Below are 20,634 nucleotides of genomic sequence, written 5' to 3' on the forward strand. Positions count from 1 at the left end.
GATTGGTACCCCTGAGAAATGACAGGAGTAAGAAAAGATACAATAGAGTTCCTTGGTGGTTCGTGTTTTTAGAAGGCCTTTTTCCTTCTTTCTGCATCCAAAGCAAGTTCTCGTTCCCATGGAAACGTGGTGTCTCGGGCCATGGGCGCCCCCACACACTCAGGCATAGACGGTATACACGTCTGCACTCAGTCTCACCAAACCCCATGCAATGTGAGTCCACTCGAATTCCGTGCTCCTGGGACATCGAGCATGCTGTATGCAATGAGGTGGCAAGGGACAGTAGACACATACGGTATATATCGCCTCTGCTTACAGACATGCTCCAATGTCCCATCAGACTTCACTTACAAAACACAAGTTCAAAAGTAAGGTGGTTAAGAATTTCAAGATGGCAGCAACAGAGCAAGTCTCCTGCCGGTGAAGCTTACTCGGTCTGTAGCAGGGCCCATACTCTCGAACTTCATCTCCTGCCATCTTCCCCCCAAGGCCACTCAGCTCCGGCCATATGGCCTCCTCACTGTTCCTTTGGATGCCGGGCTCAGGGTCCCTGCACTCATTCAGGTTTCATCACCTCTGCTGAGTGGGGGCGATGTTCTTCGCTCAGGTATCTACATGGCTTGCTTCCTCCCAGCTTCTTATGTTGTGCTCAAGTGTCACCTCAGGGATCCATTTCTTGACCACCTTAAATACCCTGTATAAAATCGTCTGCTCTGTCCGCACTCTCCCCACTCCCTGTCGTTGCCTGCCTTTCCTTGGTAGCGCTTGTCACCATCTGATAGGTGTAGTTCACTTGTATATTTATTGTCTGTCTCTTCTCACTAGAATGTGAGCTCCACAATGACAGTGATTTTTGTCCCCTCCTATATTGTATTGTCTTTACCTAGTCCAGGGCTTGTCACATAGTAGCTGCTTAATATTTACCGAACAAACAAATGACTGCTAAATGGAAAAAAGTATGTCATTTAATTGGTATTCCTTGGATTATCAGTGAAGAGTATGTATCATTTCCTACATTTATTGCCAATTTGTGTTACTTCTGAATTTCTTATGTTCATTGACCATTTTGTGTGGGGTTTGGGTTTGAGTTCAGCTTTAATAGGTAGAGTTTAGGGAGCTAGTGGGCAGCAAGGTAGACCGAAACCGTTAGCTCCTGAGACTGTTAGTTCATGAGTCACTCCAGAAACAGCAGTCAATCATTAGGATTTCTCTACCATGTGCTTCAGGCATTGTGGGCCTTGCAGAGTACAGCCTTCCCTCTCTGGGGCACATCTCTAATGGGTCTATTTCTCAGCATTCTGTCAACACTTTTTAAACTTAATATTTTTATTTGTTTCTCAGACTTACGGTGAGGGCTCTGGTGCTGACTGTAGACGCCACGTCCAGAAATTAAATCTGCTGCAGGGACAGGTTTCAGAGATGTCACTCAGGTACGGTGGTTTGAGAGGGGCGTGGTTCTCTTGCCTTACTTTCCTCTGGAGTGGGTGGTGGAGGTGTACAGTGGCGAAATCCCTTAGATTTCCAGGTCTTCCAATGTAGCAGTTTTTACGCTGAACAATCTTCCCACTGGAAATAATTTAAAATGCTGGCTACGATATTTTAAATGCACTGATGAGATAATGAGGAAGTAAATAACTAGTACAGGTCAAAGATGAGGCAAAAGCCAAAATCCAGAGAATAAGCACCTGGGCCCCAGGGGGGCAATTAAAACCTGGTACCTGGAGCTTCCATTGAGAAGGCTGGGAGAGCACAGGAGACAGAGACAAAGCCTTGGGCTCACTCAGTGCGCGAGGGTCAGTAGGAGACTGCAACACAAAGCTTAGTCCCCAAAGGACTACACTGTCAGTGTACAAGTGAACTACAAATGCACCCTCTATGTGGCAAGAAACCAGCCTATGCTGACTTCGGCACTCACTGAAGAGGGGAACATCGCTCCAGGATTTTATAAGCACGAGGAAGCTGCCACATGTCTTTTCAGTCTTTAACATGCACTGTATGAAAAGCCTCGAAGGAAGGAAGGAAGGAACGGAGAGAGAGAAGGAAGGATAGGAAGGAAGGGAAAGGGAAGGGGAAGGGGAAGGGGAGGAAGTAAGGGGAAGGAAGGGAGGGAGGGAAGGAAAAGAAGGAAAGGAAGGAAGGAAGGAAGGGAGGGAGGGAGGAAGGGAGGGAGGAAGGAAGGAAGGAAGGAAGGGTAAGAAAAGTCTCAAACTGAGAATTTCTTTTCAAACTATCCCAGGAAGAGGTAAATGCAGCTCCTCTCCGGAGCATCTTCAACCGAGCCTGAAACAGTTCTCACAGATAAAGTTCCAAGGAGCATATACTCCAAGGTAACAATCATTTAACACTCAAGCCTGTCACCATGAGCAAAGAACAGCAGAACAGACAAGCAGATCCACAAAGACTTCAGAGTATATAATATTGTATGTTTACTGTATTTCATGAAATAAAAGAGAGTTGGTAATAGGAGCAAGAGCCTTTAAAAAATAACCAAGTAGTTTTGAAAAAAGTTTGTAGAAATGAAAAATGTAGTCATTGAAATTAAAATTGTAATAGGGAGGTTAAACAGATTAAGTGCAACTAGAGACAGAATTGGTAAAATGGAAGATAAACGTGAAGAAATTATTCACAATGCAACACAGAAAAATTAAAAGGTACAAAATACGAGTTGAGAAACATGGAGAATACAGAGAAGAGTTCCAGCAAGAGAGAATAAAGTGAATGAGGCAAAGGCAGTATTTACGGAGAAAAGAACAGAACATTTTCCAGAATCAGAGGCTTACGTTCTTAGATTCAGGAAACAGTAAATCTGAAACAGGACAAAGACCTTGTGTACTTAGAAAATCCAAATGAACCTCCACAAAAGAGACTAGAGCTAAAAAGTTAATATAGCAAGATCACAAGGATACAAGGTCAACATACAAAATTAAATTTTATTTTTTTAGAACTACTGTGAACTATTGGACAGTGGTTTTAAAATCAAATATCATTTATAATTAGTGTCCAAAAATGAAATACTTAAGAATAAATATAACCAAAAATTGTGCAAGATCTGTTCAGTAAAACTGTAAAACATTGTTACGAGAAATTGAAGATCTAAATTAATGGAGATATAACATATTCATGGATTGAAAAACTCTACATCAGTAAGAAGATAGTTTATTTTAAATTGATCTTAGAGAAACAACCTAATCCCAATCAAAATTCCAGCAGCATTTTTTTTTTTTTTGGTAGAAATTGACAAATAATCTAAAATTTGTATAGAAATGCAGAGGACCTAGGATGCTGAAATAACTTTAATAAGAACAAAGTTGAAGGACTTCTACACCCTGATTTCAAACTTTACTGTAATGCTGTGGTAATCAAGACAGTATAGTATTGGTGAAAGGCTAGACATACAGATATACCAGGTGAATAAATAAATAAATTGGGTTACATTCATACTACTTAGCAACAAAAACAACATAAGCAAAAGATCACATACTGTAGGGGTCGGCCATTTTCTGGGGAGGGGGAATTGCCTGCAAAGAGGCAGAAGGAAACTTTTGGGGAAGGTGAAAATTTTCTCACTATAGTTTCTCATTACATCTCAATAAATTTTTTTTCTATATCTTAATTGGTATGATAGTTTCAAAGGTATAATTTAGCAAAACTTAGTAACTACGTGTGAATGGGTGCATTTTAGTGTATGTTAATTAGACCTCAGTAAGGTAATTTTTAAAGTTAAAAACATCCATCTTTAGACACAACAACATAATGAAATTGCAGAACGTAGAAGAGCTGAAAATGAAGCGGGAGAAAAGCAAGATCACCTATGAAGGAACAACAGACACCCAGTTCCTCGGTGGCAACATCAGAAGCGAGAAGACCGACTGGGATCTTCAGGTCACTGAGATATGTCCTTTAGTTGAGGGAGCCGAGTTCTGGCTAATCGCTAGCAAGACACTGCTCAGCGGAACATTGGTGCATCGACCATGTGCAGGGCAGGCGTTTCACATGTGTGCTCTCATGTCATCTTCATAACCACCTATGAGGACCAGTGACTTCTTTTTACAGATGAACAAACCGAAGGAGAGGTGCCCACATTTGGTAGAGTTCTACCAAATGAGAACCCCACATTTGGGGTTCTCAGAGTTCACTCGAGAGAGTTTCAGTTTGATTTTGTGAAGTAACAACCATGCTTCCCACGGCTGATCGTGGCTTTGGCTCTTACCTTCAGCCCTCGCACAGTAAATGTTCTCACTGGCCATCAGCCCGCTCGAGGCTGCAAAGAGAGGACGGTCCCTCACTCTTCTCTATGGGGCAAAAGAACTCCGCCATCCCTGGAGGTCTCCACTGTGACACGTCAAGCTCAGGAAGATGCCTTCTCTCTTGTAGTGTTTGAGATAAAACACAGCTGGAAAGACTCATGTGACCCTGTGTGATGGGGACATCGCCACTGCTACTGGAACTCTGTGCTGCAGGAGTTCAGCTGACATGACTCCCTGTGTCCCAGGCCCTGCGCAGGACATGTGCGCACACACACTGTCTCACTTATCTTCACGATCACCCATGCAGTATTATCTCCATGAGTGGGTGATGAAACAGTGCTAAACCCGAAGTTGCACTGTCACAGTGACAGTCATTGGCAAGGCCAGGATGCAAACTGGGTCTGCCCCTTCTACCTGTGTCCCTTTTCTTGTTGTTGGAGGTCGACCAGCCTAAATCAAGGAAGAAATGGTCCCTCTGCCCAGGCCTTCTGAGCTGCTTGAAGATGACTCAGTCATATCAAAACGAAAGCTAAGACCCTGGGATCCCCCGGGAGTCTTTGGTATTCATTGTCATGTCCTTGCATTTTGCTCCTCCCACCTTCCTGTCCTTCATCTTCCTGGTCATTTTACAAAGGACATGTGTACAATCTTTCTCTAAGGTCCCTGGAAGAACCTATAAATGCCAATGATGAGAAAAATGCAGGTCCTGGGCAGGCCAAGCACACGTGTCTGCAGGTAAGCCAGCAGCACCTGTGTCAGTCTAGCTACCTGGGCTGGCTCTGTGCCATGGAGGGCTTTCCCTTTACTCATTCATTAGTCACTTGTTCAGTAAACACTTGTTGATGCCACTGACTGATAGACACTCGACTTAAAGCTATAGGGAACACAAAAATGAATAAGCCTGTCCCCTTCATAAGGGTGGAGACCACCATGTATACAAATAATTACAGTACTCTGTGGAGAGGGATTTTTCTTTCTCTTCTTGGAAAACGACTCTGAACTTAGCTTGAACTTCATCACCTTGTGCTTCTCCCCTTGTCCCTCAGTGCTCGGGGCACACCTCTAGTAGAGAAAGGTGCTGCTGTAAACCTGGCATCCATGTTCTCTCTCTCCAGACTGAGCCTGAGAGTCAGGCTCACATCCAGTTCCACTGTCTGCGTGCCTGGTAAAGTTGGTGCTCAAAGTGTGGGTGGTGGTATGTGTAGGAGCTTGAGTGATACAGTAGGTGACGCCATCTATATATCCAGGATGCCGTGGGAACGTGGAACACTGAGTCCTGCCAGAGATGGGGAGTGGGGACAGCTGTCAGGCAGACCGAGGCTCCCTGTCTACCCGAGGGCAGAGCCCTGCCTCTGCTCACAGAATTGCTCTGATACCCTGTCTGGTCTTCATATTAATATTATAAGTGGTGAAATGGTTGTAAACACACCACTGAACTCAGCAGCTGTTAGATGTTTGGGTCTCTACTCCCAGTTCTGTGCACTTACAGCCTTAATTGTACATGTAGTTGTACATAGTTGTGTTATAAGCAATTCTCTTTGCATCCTGGAGCTTTGACTTATGTCTTCTATGTTGCTATATAGTTTTCAATGATTTTCATTTTTAAAAAGTATCTACAGGATATAATGCATGTGCCAATATTTATTCCCTCATTAGCTATTTAGGTTGTTCCTAAACTTGTTACTGTAAATGTTTTTATAACACTTTATTGAGCATCTTTGTACCTTTGTCTTAGTTTGCAACCATTGGGCCAGGGAGTGTGGACATTTGCAAAGAGCTTGATAAGTTGTGCTCTGCAGCTCCCCAAGTGTATGCCACTCCCACTCATGTGTCAGGCATCCATCTCTCATTACCTTCCAGCCAAATGCCTTTCATGGTGGCAGGGCAGACATGGGTCCTGCGACTCTCAGGTCTCAGAGTTGGGCTGGGGATTTTCAGTAAAAGCACCTGCTGTCCTCTGAGAACAAATGTACTTCCAAATCCGGTAGGAGAAATCTCCACCCTCCGAGAACCGCTGGCTGAAGTACCTAGAAAGGAGCTCTGAAAAGGTGGGGCTGAAGGAAGGCGTGTGTTTCAGCAGGCAGCCCTCGTCTGCAACCAAGAAGCCATACTCTCCCAATACCAGCCTGCCCAGAAAAAGGTGCCCGTGCTGACCCATGGGTGGGGGGCTGATGAGCAGCTTGTAGCGGCCAGCATCATGGGGAGTGTGAGCCAGTGGGCATGTCACTGCTGGGCCCCCCTTTGCCTGGCCAGGTGTCAGGTGCCGCGGGTACAGAGGTGAGGGCTGGGCAGGGTGCCAACGTGGGTGCCTGTACCATGTTCACTTGATTCTGAACACCTAGACTGCACTCACCGCAGGGAAGAATTTTTTTATGGGCAAGGTTGACAAAGCCAAGTGTGGCCAGGCCTGGAAGCTTTTAACCTAGATCAGGAAAGACCCGACTTCTGCAGGTGTCTTCTCCAGACCTAGGGCATGTTCTGAGACACTGTCTCATCTAGATCCAGGCTCACTCTTACAGGGCGGGTGCTGTTGGAAGGGAGATTGCAATTCAGAATAAGAACCTTCCAGCAACCGCAGGCCACGAGCAGAGAAACGGACTGCCTTGCGTGTCCTTGGGCAGCCTGTTGTTGGCCGTGGGGCAGAAGCTGAGCAGCTAGCTACCTGGAAAGCTGTATAGGGTGACAAGGTTCTACCTGTGCTGGGCGTCAGACCAGGTGACTTGGTGATGGGACTGGATTCTTGACAGCACTTACCCTCTCTCTGCCAGGAGATGGAGCCAGAGCACGGCCCGGCCTCCATGCATCCCCAGTGGTCAAGACTTGGGGAATTCTGAGGACACCTTGGAGACCCAGGTTAGCGATTGAGAACAGCATCTCTCTTCTCGCCCTATGAGGACACCTTGGAGACCCAGAAGGTTAGCGATTGAGAACAGCATCTCTCTTCTCGCCCCAGTGACAATTAAGTGTACCCAGGATTTTTTAATTGTTGCATTTTATTGGCAACTGAAGTATGAGACTTAACGCCCCCAAACACCCCAGCTTCCCACTTGGGTATCTTGTCTTCTCCGTCTTAAGCCAGCTCCTTTCTCTGGCCTGCACTGCTGCCCCGCCCCACCCACCCTCCTTGCTATTAACTCCCAGTCAGTCGCAGTTTGGTGCCTGGCGGCAACTGAGGTAGACCAGCAGGGACTCTCAGGGTCAAGACTGTTCAGCTCGCTGTGTGGAGTGCCTTCAGCCACCTGTTCCACACCGGCGGGCCCAGCCCTAGGGGACTGCTCCCGTTGTGCCCTCACTGACCCAGCATGTTCCTGTGTATTCAAGGCCCACTTTCCCCAGGGTCTGCGCTGGGCCTCGATGCTTCCAGCCCAGCAGGCCTACTGCACTCTCAGGCTGCATGCCGCAGGCTTTGCTGTACTGTCATGAGAGCCACATCGCCCAGGCAGAAGACTCTGCTGGGCGACATCACTGCCAGTCCCCAACACAGGCCAGTGGCCTGGCCAGCTTTGGGCAGTAGTGCAGAGCACAGGCTCAAAGCCAAGAGACAGAGGCCAAACCTTGGTGTTGCCACTAACTGGCTCTATGACCCAGGTAAGGATTGGCCCTGAATCCCAAATTAGAGAACAAAGGTAATGGCACTTAACAACATGCCTGTCCCTGAGTTACACGTTTTGACTGTGTTGCCATGTGCGATGCTCGCCATGCACCCGTACTGTTTTGAAGGTGAATCACGGCTAGCGAAGGTTCAGTGAGGTCACAGCAAGTCAGTGACAGAGCTGACAGTGGCAAAAGACCACAGCGCCTCTTCCCTGATGCCTGGGGGTGGTGACGCAGTGTTCGACCTGTCCTCATTTCCAAGTTACTTTGTAGGTGGTGAAACCCAATTTTCAGTGCATCTGGTTCCTGAGGTGGGAGAGGCCAGGCCTCAGCAACATTGTCTCATCCCACTAGGACCTCTGTGCAGCCACTTCCACAGCTTCAAAACCCTCAGCATGGACCTTCCCCTCTGCCCAGCAGTGAGCAGCAGGATGGCGGCTCCATCTCTTTGCGGACAGCCTCTCGGGCCCTTCCAGCTCACCCCTCCTCTTGGGCACACCTTCCCCTGATTCTCGGTTCCCCACGAGACAAGTGAATATCTGCCTTTTTTGAAAAGCTTGCTTATAGAATTTGGCAGAGGGTTTGGGATGAGGTAGAGGGCATTTCTCCCTCCACTATGCTAAACCTCAAAGTACATGCATGTTGCTAGCCTGCAGCCTAAGGACTGGGTAGGAGGGAGAGCATGGAGCAGAAAGTGCCAGAACTCAGAGGGAGAAGAGGAAGCGGCAGTGCAGGCACAGGGACCCTTCTCTTCCTGTCTTCCGGTCCTGCTGGCCGCTGGCTCTCATCCTTCTGAACAGAGGACATAGCCATCTCCTGCTTTGTCTCCACTGCAGGATCACACTGGCCTGGCAGAGTTGGTTGGAGAAGGAAGCTGTTGCGAGGACTGGGACACCAGGGAGTTCACTGGTCCTTGGCAGGGACCACCGTGTCCTGCCCAGTGGGTCAGGGCCACATCTTCTAAGTGGGATCAATTTCTTTTGACACCTGGAAACAGCTCACATGTGGACACCGAACCCCTGACACCCCTGCAGAGGAGCCCCAGGCCAGGTGGGGGAGCACAAGCTGAGCAGACCCCCAGGGAAGGGGGCCTCAGCAGGACCGCCGGTGTGCTTCAGCTCTCTCAAGCTACACACACTCCTATGGCTGAGCCCAAGAGGCCCTTTGGGGAGACCCCCAAGCACATATGGGGCACAGGCCCTCAGGCAGAGGGTGGGCCCTTGGTCAAAGGGGCACAGGAGCCTGGACCTGTGCGACTGGGTGATCTCTTTAACACCGGTGAGGACTTTGATGACGATCTGTGAACAGGCCAGTGTGCTATTACATGTTTGTTACGGAACAGGCCAGTGTGCTATTACATGTCCACTAGACTCCGTGTCACTGGAAACAGGGTTCCCGAGGTGCTTTTAAATAGGACTGAAGATTCATGGGAACTACCCAGACCAACAATAAACATTGCTATCAAACGGATCATCTTTAATTAAAGTGCTTATACTGTTTAATTAGAGATTGTTTACAAATATGCTAACAGAATAGCTACAAAGGGCTTTTCTTTAAAAGCAGGTGACACATTTAGAAATGAGAGAACAGTGGTTATGAAACAGGTAGTACTCAGTGACTGCCAGCATCGGTTCCCCCCTCGACCCTTCCTTGTCCCCAGGACAGTCCTGGGCTGTCCTGCCCTCCAGTGCTTGCTCCAGAACTGCCTGCTCTACCCCAACAGTATGCTGGCTGCTCTCTAGCTAAGCTCGGAGTATATAAGTTTCTAGCCGAAAATCAACTACATGTCAGTGTCCTACTAGTCATTTTAAAAAAGAAAAGGCCATTAGGCAAGATGTATGCTGGACTGCTGGTGTGATCTTGGCGTATGGACAGCAGGGACCTGATGCAGTGTGGCCTCGGCGTCCTCCCCAGCAGTCTCGCTCTGCCCAGGGAAGCCTCCAGGCCCACCCTGGCTGTGAGGAGCTAGGGCACCGAGGGAAGCTGGTAAACGTTTCTCAGACCTCAGCACAACACTTGGAACTCCCTCACGTCACTTGTTCTACTGCCCTAAATGGCTTCATGCATCCCCACCCCACCCCGGATTCTGGAAGAATGCAGAGAAATTGGCCCTTATAGAGGCACTAGGGTTCTACGCTAGCTCAACACAACTATGAGACAAGAAAGGGGACACAGAACAAGTGAGCAAAAATTGTCACAATGGCGGTGGGTGCTTTGAATACTGGATGGTGTCCAAGGCAGCCCCAATATCATAATTCTTGGTCTGTAGGAGCCTGGTGAGCCAGCCGCCTTCGTCCGAGAACCCCATGGACAGCATCTGGGAGAGGGACTCAATCAGCCGGGGGTCAGCTTCTGCCAGAGACAGTAACGAGCCATGAGAGAGTGTCATGGGGCCCCAACTATGACCTGTATGCAGCAGCACCCTGTCTAGCCAGCAAATGCACAGTGCCTACAGGGTCTGGTGCTCCCACAGGGTCACCAAGCCTCACGGGACCCTCCAAGGCAGGGGATGGCCAGCTTTTTTGTAAAAGGCCAAAGCATAAAGATTTTAAGCTGCTTTGCTGGCTGTCGGTCTGTCACAGATAACTCCACCTGCTGTTAACATCATAAAAGCAGCCAGAGAGGATATAAACAAGTGAGTGTGGCTGTGCTGCAATAAAACTTGTACTTATGGACACTGACATTTGAATTTCATCTGATTTTCACAGGTCTTGACTATTTCTCAACCATTATAAAATGAGAAAATATCCTCACCCATAGGCCACAGTTTGCCACCCCTGCTCTAAGGCAGAGATATACACCAGTGGCCCAAGTGCCAGGTTTGGCCCACAAATGAGTTTTCACTTGAATACTATCTTAAAACAGCACCTCCATGTGACAGTGTGAACCAGAAGGGAGTATCAGCTGCCTCTCTCACTCGATGTGTACTTTCTGGGCCGCCAGCCCCATGCGGCCCTGCTGCCTCCCATGCCACCTACTTCATGCAGTGGCTTCCTGCCTGGCTACTGCACACCTTGGCTGTGACTCCTGCTCTCAGGCTGGCACTCTCCATGAGGAAACAAGAAGATGGACTCCAAGGCCCACTTTTAGTGGGGCATGGCAGTGCCAAAGCCAGTGCCACCTCTATGGCACATCTGCCTTTGTAGTTGCAGGTCCAGATGTTAGGTTTTAGAAATTAACTAAAATGAGCTGTGCTTACAAGGCGCAGCATGTACACAGGACAAAACCCACTCCTAATTTCCTCTCATGCCAACAAACAAGCCCTGCAGTAGAGAACATGATGTCTTTTTGTGTTGCTAAAAGCAGGTGACAGGACACTCTGAACAAAAAAGGTAGAAATACGAAGCTGCTTGAAGCCACTTGCCTGGTGGTAGGTGTGGGTACAGCGCTGCCTCCTTCAGCCCCGTGGGCCCTCCCTGGGAAGGGTCCAGGGAACTTGGCCCTTCAGACTCAGGCATTTGCAGGGACTGGAGTTCACCTGTGGATGGGTCCACTTCTTTTGAGGACAAATGGGTCCAGTCCTCATCTCCTCCTGAGCAGTTATCAGACTCCATTTGTTCCTAGAACAAACCACCATGAGCACCCAGGATGTGAGTGACAGTCCCACCCGACCACAGCCTCAGTTCCTGGGAGGGGGCACGTGAGGACTAACTAGCAAGGAGCCAGAGGAGTATTTTTCCCTGTAGAGTTCTAGCAGAGGGTCCAGAGAATGACTTAAATGCCACAGATCGAACTAACTCTGTGACAGACTCAGGTCCCGCTGGCAGTATGAGCGCTCGCAGGGGCCCTGGCTGGGGGGTGGGGGCAGCAGGAGGGTGCTTGCCTCAGGCCGCGCCCCTAACTCCAGGGCCATCTTGCTCATGGGCTCCGCCAAAGACTGCACGGCACCCTCCACATCCCCGTCCGGTTTGGTGGGGTCAGAAGAGCAGCTGCTTGGCTGAGAGCCACATTTCTCCTCGGCACTGGAGCTGCTGGGGGAGACTGGTGTCAAGCGGCTCCTTTTCCCGCCATGTTCCACGTCGATGTCGACTTCGATGCCTAGGGGCCAAGGAGGAAGCGCCAACCGTAAGCCCTTCCAAGCAGCAGCCACAGGGAAGGAGCCGTGTGGGGCCGCAAGCTCATCCGGCCCTCCAGCGTGGGCATCCACCACACACCCGGGGTCACACCGCCCGACCGGACCGGGCCAGGCTGTCAGCCCGCCACCGGAAGGCAAATGGATGGTCAGACTTGACCTTCAGGGTCCCGAGGGCTGACCTACTCCCAGCACCCTGGCCTCAAATCTTGGCTTCTAGAAAAACTCTTATTGTACCGTTCTCTTCCCCCAGCTTAACAAAACATTAATCTCAGCTGACACCCCAGGTCCATTTCAGAGCCAGAAAAGTCCAGGAAGAGACCTCGCTTTTCCTAACGGGCAGGACAGTGGCCACACAGCAGGCAGGGCTCGACACAAACCAGGGAGAGCCAAATACACATGGCCGGGACACCGTCCTGGCACTGAGAACCACGGAAAGCATTACACCCGTGTGGGGACCTGGTGACAGGAAAACCACGCATACTAAATGCCGGCATTCTGCTTAGGCAGGTGACAGCCCAGCAAGCCTGTCCGAGGCCTACGAGCCTGGAAGCACAGGCGGCGGGGGAACCTCCGGGCCCTTGCACTCTGGGACATATGCTCACCGAGAAGGGGGGGTAACAGTCACCGGTGCTGTTTTTAATTAATTTTAATTTCTCAAAGGACTACCGCCCACAGCTTTGAGTCACAGTTCCAGAAGGCTACAGAAGATTCCTGCCCTCACCACACAGCCTTGCCTCTCCCGCGAGGCAACTTTCAACCCACACTGCCCTTTCTGTCTTGATTGCTTAAGTCTACTGTTTACTTCTTACTCTAGATCAATACTTACCATCTCCCTTCCCCTGCCCTTTCATAAACTCAATTTTTGGTGAAAACAACATTCAATGTTTGTTATGCCAGAAAACAACATTCAATGTTTGTTATGCCACTGTACATTGTTCTTTGCTGGGCCAAGTAGTAGATGTACTTCCTTATAGAGTTTTTTATTTGTTTTTTGTAGCATTAATGATTAATGATGCCCCTTTCTTTTATTTGCTAACTTTCCTCATATCCTCTGTCAGTTCTGGCTTTTCCCCTGGAGGCCATCCCCCTGGGGTGCCAGCCTCAGGCTCCGGCCCTGCCAGCAGCTGGGGAGGACAGAGGTGTGACTCCCACACCGTGCCCACCTTTCCTCTCCTCCTGCCAACACCATCTTACCCTGCTTTCAGGTCCTGCTTTCAAACACTTCTTTCTTCATTCTAGGCTGATTTCTTCATTTTGGCCAGAAAAGTTTCGAGCTCAGGTGAGATGATTAACACCTTGCATACCTGACAACTGTTCTGCCCCAACACTTGATCGTGTTTGCTGGTACAGAATTCTAGAATGAACCTCGTTTTAGCTTAGACTTCTGAAGTCTTTGCTTGTGCCACTGCCATCTAGCCTCCGGCATTGTGCTCTTTGATTCCCGGGCCTTTACCGTAACCTGGAGGGTTTCAGGATCCTCTTTCTGCCAAGGGTTCTAACATTTGACAACGATCATCAGCTTTAGTGTGCGATTTTTTTTTAGTCATTGTCCGAGGCACTCGGGGACCCTTTCACTCTAGAGATGAACATCCTGAGTGCCCAGAACTTGTGTTCTTTGTTCACATCCTTCTTTCAGTTTTCCCTGTTCTGTCTGGAATCCCTATTCATCCCAGGTTAGGCCACCAGAATTAATCCTTGAATTTTCCCTCCTCCTGCCTGTTTTGCTTTTGGAATATTTCCTTGAGATGACCTTAAAATCCAAGCCTTCTTTTGAAGTTTTCTTTTTTCTACTATTGTTTTTTTTAATTTCCAAGAACATCGTGTTCCCTTCTGTTATTTTTATGATATCCTTGTTCTTTTTCAAGGACACCAAATGCCTCCTCGTACCTCACTGAGGATGTTGACATTCTCGGCACTATTAAGGTTCCATCTTTGGCACATGCAGAGCTTTTCCCCAGATGGCGAGCTCGATGGCAGCCTGCTCCTGAGAGGCCCTGAGAAAAGGCCAATAGGAAGCACTCTCCCTGGGTCCATGAGCTCCCACCCACGGTAGCTGGTGTCCAGCCAGGTGTCGGGGTCCCAGAGGCCACAGCTGAGGGGCTCCTTTTGGGCTCACTCAGCCTCTCCTGAGCAGGGACTCCCCAGCTCCTGCTGGACCCACTGCTCATTCACAAGGCCTGGCTTCAGGCTGGTGCTTTGCCATACCCTGTGTCCTTGCTATCCCTCCCTCTGAATTCTCTGGACCCACTTCTGCAAGTGGCTGGGTGGGGCCCTGAAGGCTCTATGTTAAACTTAGTTGGGGTCCCCAGACCATCCCCTTGTTCCCTGGCCTTCCTGGCCCTGGAGAGCCAGCCTCGCTGCTCACCAGTACTCTGCACAGGTTTCTGACGTCTCCTCTGCTGGCTATCGGCCTCCATCCATTTCCCATCTTCCAAAGTCCGATGGCATCATTTTATCTTCTATTACGTTTCTCCCTTTTTCTTGATCCATGTTGCTTTAAACTTTTTAATCCCTTTACTGTTACTTTAGCAAAGTTTGAGGAGCAAGCAGAGATAAAAGGGACTCAACTACCAGTACCTCCATCAACAATATTTAAATTATTTTTTTCCTTCCATTTTTCCTCCAACTTTATTATGAAAGTTTCAAGGAAACAGAAGAGTTAGAAAAAGAGTACAGTAAACACTGTGTACTGTCTCACTTTGCTAAGTGGGTAAGTGCTGTGACTCTTCTGGAAATGAATCAGAGAGGTTATAGACCTAGGGTTTCTCCAACTTGACAAATTGAGACGTCAGAGCTTAATAGACTATGCCACCGTCTGTACCCTGCTGCCCCCAAAGCCTGTGTGTGGGGAGTGTTTACAGAAGACCCAGTGATGAGAAAGGCCCTGCTTCTTCAAGTCCTAGATGTCAGCAACTGAGACCTCAAGCCAGGCACAGCCCTAGGCCTTGATGGGCCTGCTCAGCTGGCCCTGGGTTTTTAGTCACTGACTCACTGCACACAGACTGCCCCCTAGGCCCTTCGCCGGGAACAGTTCCTTCTAGGCAGTCAGCAGTGTGAGTCATCCGAGCTGTCGGTTCCTCTTAAGAAACTATCCACAACTCCAACAACAGAGTTTAATCAGTTCCAATGGCTCTCCTCAGCTGAAACCACTTACAGACATACTTTACTGGAACTTTCTTCCTTTTGTGATGCTCCAGGCTCCTCCCTAGTTGGCAGAAAGCAACTCCGCCCACCATGAAAGATCTGAGAAGGCCTTTATCTTTATCCCAAAAGACTTCTAAGCACTTCAAAAATTATCCCCGTGTGTCCTGACTAGGTAATTCAGGCCAAGTTCTGAAACACAGCACAAGCTCAGATGGTGTCAAGATGGACAGCAGATGTGACCCAGAGTCACCTGGGAAGCCTTCAAAACACACGGCTCCCAGGCCCCTCCCAAGAGCCACATACCAAAATCCAGAAGGTGGACCTGGGACCCTGCACTGTTGGGAAATTCCGCCCTGAACCTAGATTTGATTTTGTGACTTCCTGGGTTGTCTTGCTCGTTCTTTTAGTGAAGGCCTTTGTTCTTCAAAATAATTTTAATTAAGTTTCCATACACTAAAATACATATGTATGTATGTATGTATGTATATGTATATGTATATGTATACACACACACACACACACACCAAAAAAACCACCTTTGTTGACTCTGATGCTCAGAGAACAACTGTCCCTTTAGTGTCTTCTAAAGAGAAGTTCCCCGGGGCCCTAATCTCTCAAAATGGCACTCACCTTCACTCAGTCTTACGTGAGTGGCAGACAGATTCAGGCACGGCTTATCTCCCAGTTATAATCTGATCACTGCTCCACTGTTTTATCCTCCTTGGAAAGCATTAAGAATATCAACTCTTTTTTCTTATTCTCTCAAAAGCCTTTTAGTCCAGGATAGAGACCACATGTGGTCTGAGCTGCTTTACCAAGCAGCAGTGATGCCGAGACGGCACTGCTGCTTCAAAGCTGCATTCAGGGGCAGAATGAACATAAGCAGAAATGTCTCGGTTGAAGGCAATGGTAGTCATGCCCTATAAGCCACAGGGTGGGTGGCAGGCAGGCTTTGGGCACAGAGATGTGCTCTCTCTAGTCTGAGATCATAGGTCGATTGCGATCCTGAACTGGAAGTCACCTTCTTTAGCTGATTCTCACTGTCACAAGGCCTAGCCCTATGACACCCTAGCCCTACAACACCACAGATGCAGTGGGTGCTTTCATAAGCCTCAGAGCTCATGCCTATCACCCACCCAGAGAGCTACTCTGAACCTAAAGTACTGGAAACAGGGCATCATGCAGAGCCCCCTTCTCCATCACCCCTCGCTCCCCAGACCAGCACAAGCCCAGCAATCATGAAGCACCAGGAGAGGTTGGGGGTTGCAAAAAAAGAAGGATAAGAGAAAAAGTATCTCAACTAACTACTCACCCAAGTCCTTAAGAACACCCCAAGGCTCATGTCAGGGGAAAATAAGACTGTTTTTCCCTCACAGGACAAGCAGGCAGAAGCTGACGGGCCAGCTCTGCAACTGAGCCTGGTCACCCTCCCTACTGGGATCATCCCAACCAAACGCTGGTTCATTCCACTACACTCGAGTGGCCTGTGGTACAGCACTTGGCAAAGGCTGACTTGAGGCAACCCATCCTTACCAATCTCCGGGCATGGTGCTACCATTCCACCATGGTATCCCAGAGGAAGCCACAGATAGCCACCCACACACCAAATTACCAAAAGTCTCTGTTGGTAACAAGGGACGGACAGGCAGCCACTTACCTAGGGGGCTGAGGGCCGCTGCTACACTCTCCCCTACGTTTTTGAGGAAATTCACACTGGGATCTTCCGATGGACCAGAAGCTTTGGTTTTTAAAAAATAAAAAATGATATGTTTAATTCAAAGCATATTTTTCAATGACCTTTATACCTGTCACAGTCCTATCACCTTCATCATGGGTAACCTGTCCTGGCAGCCTGCACCCCCAGCACTTACCCCTCTCCCTCTCACATTGGGTCACCTCCCAGGCCTCTTCATCCCCTTCACCTGTGACCCTGGTGATCGGAAACCCGTGAGGGGCTCAGTACACACCGTATAAAACATCTTCCTAAACATGTTTCTTACTCAACATCAAAAAAAATCCTGTCTTCATCCCAAAAGACGAGGTGAGTCAAAAGATGCAGTTAAAAGTAATAAAAGCAGAATCCAAAATCTAGAATGCAAGCTATGTGTAAGTTTTTGACTTTGTGACTACGTAAACGACGTGACCAAATTTGGCCCTGTCTTTCTTGACAGTTAACTCAAGAGAAAGGAGCACAATGCAGAGTCGTTGGTGCTGGAAGGCCACCCTGCCTGTCCTTGAGGGCCACCCCAGAAGGGCACACAGCCAGCAGGAAGGGAGCACAGAGCTGGGCTGAGGCCAAGTCTAGGTTTAGTGCAGTTGAACTGGTGGCCTTGGGCATGTGGGCGCCTGCATTCTCATCTGTGAAATGGAGACAGTGCTCTGTGCTCTGCAGTTTTATGAGGACGAAATACCCTGAATGGCCACAAAGTGTCTGGCAAAGCTATGAGCACAACAGGACTCCAGGACATGGGGAAGGCTCTCCAGATTCCACAGCCCTTCCACCTCGCCCTGTGAGACCAGCAGACCAAGGCTCACCAGATTCCGCTGTGGGGCTGGAGCGGGCATCCCCCGCCCGAGGCGGCCGTGGGCTCCAGTTGCCCGGTCGGCCCATCTCCCAGGCGGGCCACCCACAATGCCCATGTTTCAGCTTCCGGAGCCAGCGGCTATGGGAGAAACCCTGGGGAGGAAGAAGCAGAAGGGTCAGCGGGGCTGGGTCACGGGGCTCCTGCCATCTCGCACTCACCCCAGCCCATAGGGAGGCTCTGCTCACCTCAGAGAGGTGCCCGATGGGGCTGGGGAAGACGAGCTTGCTGTGCTCCCTGTGCATGCCCTTCCCCTCGCAGCCAGCACACAGGTCGTAGTCGGGGCAGACACTGCACTTGTAGCGGGTCCCCACCACCGGCCCGTTGCAACCATCGCAGATCACGTTGGGGTGTACTATGGTGCGAGGCCCATCCTGAGCACAAGGGGGGCGGTGGTCCCGCCGGCACTCCTTCTTCTCTGCAGGGAGGGCAGAGCTGTGAGGTGGGACGCCACAAAGTCTCCCCCTTGTCACTACTGCGGGGCTGTCACACTGTCAGTTAACAGGCCCTTGGGTCCACTCTTCAGACATTGAGTCCATGTGTAATTCAGTTGTTCGCAACAAAACGACCTGAGAACCTGCCCAGAGGTTGCCAGCACCTGCGTGTTACCTGGGCACATGTGGCCGAGTGGGAGGGAAGCAGGAGAGAAGCAGCGGGGAGCTGGGTCTGCACAGCCTTGGCCTGCCCTTCACTAAAACAAACCCCACAGCGCCCCCAAAACTGCCTCCAGCCCATGGCACTTGGTCTGGGCACAGTGAAGAATGAATCCAGAGACCTCTGCCCCCACCCCCTGGGATGGACATGGCTTCCTTTCTCAGGCCACGCAGTGATGATCATGGCCCTGTCTACACAGCCTGTAACTCCTCTGCCCTTTGTTGGGGGATTTCTCTATCACCTCAAGCCAGCCACAGCACCCCAGGGTTACCCCTTACCTTTAATGTAAATACGGAAGATGTCATCCTTCACATATGACATTGCCATTGTCAGTTCCTCATCACTGGAAAAGGCAACCAAGTCCCCGTCCTCATCTAGATTGTTTAAAAGACAGCACATGAACCCCTAGGGCTCCTCAGCTGGACAATACTACCGAAAAGGGTGAGGCCGGTGCTAAAGTGGCACCTGCGGGGCTAGACCTGAAGCCACCTGTCTGAGGAGGGGGAAGCAAGGCTGAGGCCAGACTGTCTAACCACCCTGCCGCCTGCAGGGCAAGTACTCCAATCTGACACCAGGTGCACGTAGGAGGCAGAGCACGTGTGTGCAGGGGTAGCAGCAGTAGAAGCTGGCCACCTGCCACTCTGCCCCTGGGCCAGCTGCCCCTTTGAGAAGGTGCTGCTTCAGTCCACGTCTGCCCAAGCCCAGGCCCATCTTCAACTGTGGGAGAGTCTCACCTGTGACCTGCTCCTGGAGGCCCAGCCCCTCCAAAGGCCTTGGGCCTCAGGTCTTGTGTGGTTTAGGAGAGTGAAGTAGATAAGTACATCTGCTTGCTTCCTCCCCCAATAAAGCAAAAATTATGTATTTGTATGTAATCTCCATTTCAGATGTTGGCTCAAATGGTTTCAAAGCACCACCACATAGGCCAAACCACACTGTACATCTGCAGGCTGGGCCAGGTTTGTGGGCCAGCAGATACAACATGTACCATAAGGACAAGGGCAGTGTCAAAAGTTGAAAATAACCCAAATGTTCATCAACTAGAAGAGGAATAAACAAAATGCAGTATGCCCACACAATCGAATATTATTCAGCCACAACAAAAGTACTGACACAAGCTACAACATACAGAAACATTATGCTAAGTATAAGAAGCCAATTACAAAAGACTACATTTTGTATGTTTCCATGTATATATTTATATGAAATGTCTAGAATAGGGAAATCCATAGAGGAAAAGAGTAGATTAGTGCTGGCTTGGGGCTGGAGGATGGGAGGATAGGGATAGGATAGCTGAAGGTGACAAAAAAGGTTCTAAAATTGTGATCATGGTTGCAGAATTCTGTGAATACGCTAAAAATTGTACATTTTAAATGGCTGAACTGTATGGCATGTGAATTATAGCTCAATAAAATTGTTTATAAAAATAAATAAAACTAACCAAAGAGGAGGGCCTGGCACGCAGGAAGCACTTCCTGAAGGCGGTGCCGGCACTGCCCCGCCCAGGGGCCGGCCTTGGTGGCCCACCTCCCGCCCAACCACACCTCCCCCACCCCACCCCCAGCAGCCACCAGTGAAGACACTTGGCTAGTTCAGGACGCCTGGCCCACACCAACATCTCTTAAGATTTTGATCTTGTTTTTCTGCCCACTGCCAGTGGGATAACGTCTGGGCTCGGCCTTGGGCATTCTGTGGTGCGTCCCCGACCTCCCCTCCCCCTGCCGTCATGGGCTCTCGCGCCAGGCCGCACAGCCCTGAGTCTTCCGCACCCCCACACTTGTTTACCCACATCACGCCTCTCCCCTGCCAGCCCAGGCTCTTCCGGGGCCCAATCTTAACCCCCCCACCGGGCACAGGCAGGCTTAGACTCGGCAACAGCAAGATGTCAGTGTAACCTGAGTGCCCGCCTGACCACCCAGTGCCTGCCGCAAGCCGGCGAAGGAGGACACCCCGGTGCGCCCTTGCCAAGATCTGCAACATCATGGCGGGGGGAGGGGAGGCCTCTAATGCCCCAGGCCTGAGAGCCGCCGGGAAAGCCTGGCAGCGCCGGGCCACACGAGGGCCGACTTTGGTGAACACTTCTGGTCACTAGGCTGGCACCCGAGGTAGCACTGGTGACCCACGCGGTCTGCCGCCCATCCAGTGAGCGGCCAGAGCGGACCCCTGCAGGCGCACCAGGCCCGTGGAGAGGGAAGGGGCAGCTACCGGCCACGCATGGCAAGACTACGTCAGGGCCCCGCGCCAACCCGGAGGGCGCCCGACCGGCTCACCGCGGTAGTGCGCCTGGAAGCCGCCGGGGCGCAGCGAAGGGAACAGGGCGGCCACCCGGCTAAGCAGCCGC

The 20,634-nt window shown here is 50.0% G+C and overlaps 2 protein-coding genes across 3 annotated transcripts in view; one reads left to right on the forward strand and one right to left on the reverse strand.

Annotated features, from left to right (window-relative positions):
- MRNIP (MRN complex interacting protein) overlaps positions 1-9,311 on the forward strand; it is a 14,011-nt gene extending 4,700 nt beyond the window's left edge. Inside the window, exons 3-8 of one of the 2 annotated variants that reach the window (XM_015598057.2) lie at positions 1,342-1,430; positions 4,907-4,982; positions 6,236-6,387; positions 7,016-7,075; positions 7,135-7,162; positions 8,678-9,311. In XM_015598057.2, the coding sequence (XP_015453543.1) occupies positions 1,342-1,430; positions 4,907-4,982; positions 6,236-6,387; positions 7,016-7,075; positions 7,135-7,162; positions 8,678-9,145 (873 nt within the window). In that variant the 3' untranslated portion in view covers positions 9,146-9,311. Of the gene's footprint in view, positions 1-1,341; positions 1,431-4,906; positions 4,983-6,235; positions 6,388-7,015; positions 7,101-7,134; positions 7,163-8,677 lie in introns of both variants that reach the window. The other variant, XM_006923360.3, reaches the window with a different exon arrangement.
- Positions 9,312-9,316: 5 nt separating this feature from the next.
- Positions 9,317-20,634, reverse strand: part of SQSTM1 (sequestosome 1) — an 11,503-nt gene continuing 185 nt past the window's right edge. Inside the window, 8 exon segments of the mRNA XM_006923247.3 lie at positions 9,317-10,193; positions 11,206-11,401; positions 11,665-11,879; positions 16,718-16,798; positions 17,596-17,737; positions 17,831-18,060; positions 18,575-18,670; positions 20,564-20,634. The exon segment at positions 20,564-20,634 is cut by the window's right edge and continues 13 nt beyond it. Coding sequence (XP_006923309.1) covers positions 10,036-10,193; positions 11,206-11,401; positions 11,665-11,879; positions 16,718-16,798; positions 17,596-17,737; positions 17,831-18,060; positions 18,575-18,670; positions 20,564-20,634 — 1,189 coding nt within the window. The 3' untranslated portion in view covers positions 9,317-10,035.

Source organism: Pteropus alecto, unplaced genomic scaffold (assembly GCF_000325575.1).
Source record: "Pteropus alecto unplaced genomic scaffold, ASM32557v1 scaffold78, whole genome shotgun sequence".
Classification (NCBI taxonomy): Eukaryota; Metazoa; Chordata; class Mammalia; order Chiroptera; family Pteropodidae; genus Pteropus; species Pteropus alecto.